This window comes from Nicotiana tabacum, chromosome 12 (assembly GCF_000715075.1).
Source record: "Nicotiana tabacum cultivar K326 chromosome 12, ASM71507v2, whole genome shotgun sequence".
In the NCBI taxonomy this organism is placed as follows: domain Eukaryota; kingdom Viridiplantae; phylum Streptophyta; class Magnoliopsida; order Solanales; family Solanaceae; genus Nicotiana; species Nicotiana tabacum.
The window spans coordinates 98,181,265-98,182,486 of record NC_134091.1 but is presented as its reverse complement, the minus strand read 5'-3'; the positions used below and the strand labels follow the sequence as shown (position 1 = coordinate 98,182,486).

The window sequence follows — 1,222 nt, the reverse complement described above, 5'->3', positions numbered from 1 at the left end:
GTAGCTTCTCATGCCAAATGCCTGTAGGTATCAATTATCTTTCATAATATCTTCTTGATATTCTTGTTGGCTGCTTCAACGGCTCCATTCATTTGAGGTCAGTAGGGAGTGGAATTTTGGTGAGTAATCTTGAACTTATCACATATTTTATGCATCAAGTCACTATTGAGATTGGCTCCATTATCTATGATGATTGACTCAGGAATTCCAAATCGGCAAACGATATTGTTGCGGACAAAATCTGCTACCACCTTCTTTGTAACTGACTTGTAAGAAGAGGCTTCTATCCACTTTGTAAACTAATCAATAGCTACCAAGATAAATCTATTCCCATTCGATGTGGCAGGCTCAATAGGGCCAATGACATCCATGCCCCAAGCTGCAAATGGCCAAGGAGAACTCGTCACATTGAGTTCATTCGGCGGGACTCGAATCAAATCACCGTGAATCTGATACTTATGACATTTCTGTACAAAACGAATTCTATCTGCTTCCATCGTCATCCAAAAGTAACATGCTCGCAGAATTTTCTTTGCCAAAGTAAAACTATTCATGTGAGGCCCACATGTTCTTGTGTGTATCTCTTCAATTAGCTTGGTTGCTCTTTTGGCATCTACGTACCTCAACAGTCCTAAATCAGGGGTCCTCCTATATAGGATTTCACCATTTAGGAAAAAGTGATTCGCCAATCTTCTAAGCTTTCGCTTCTCGGTGTTGGTTGCTCCTTCAGGGTAGTCTCTTGTCTTGAGATACCTCTTAATGTCACAATACCATTGTTCTCCATCTGGCTCTTCATCCACATGGAAACAATAAGCAGGCTCATTATGCACATTCACCTTGATGGGGTCTATGTAGTTCTTATCTAAATGTTGAATCATGGAAGACAAATTTGCCAAAGCATCTGCGAACTTGGAACATGCTTGAAGCCCACCTTGATAAACTTCTTACACAACTTCTTCACACAATGTAAGTACGGTAGGATTTTTGTGTTCTTTGTATTCCATTCGCCTTGTACTTGATGAATTAAGAAGTTTGAATCACCTATAATCAATAACTCTTGGATGTTCATGTCAACGGTCATTCTAAGACCAATTATACAAGCCTCATATTCTATCATGTTGTTAGTGCATGGAAATCAAAGTTTCGCTGAGATTGAATAATGTTGTCCAGATTCTGAAACTAGTACTGCTCCAACTTCGACTTCTTTAAAGTTTGCGGTCCG

General features: G+C 39.6%; 1 protein-coding gene across 1 annotated transcript; it reads right to left on the bottom strand.

The window, feature by feature from the left end:
- Window positions 1–299: 299 nt before the first annotated feature.
- Window positions 300–878, bottom strand: LOC142167289 (uncharacterized). Its single transcript, XM_075227453.1, has one exon. It carries the CDS (start codon window positions 876–878, stop codon window positions 300–302), a length of 579 nt encoding a protein of 192 aa, XP_075083554.1.
- Between the last annotated feature and the right edge of the window lie 344 nt (window positions 879–1,222).

What these genes read in the sequence shown, in the direction of transcription:
- LOC142167289 (XM_075227453.1), bottom strand. Translation starts at nt 878, where the DNA reads ATGATTCAACATTTAGATAAGAACTACATAGACCCCATCAAGGTGAAT.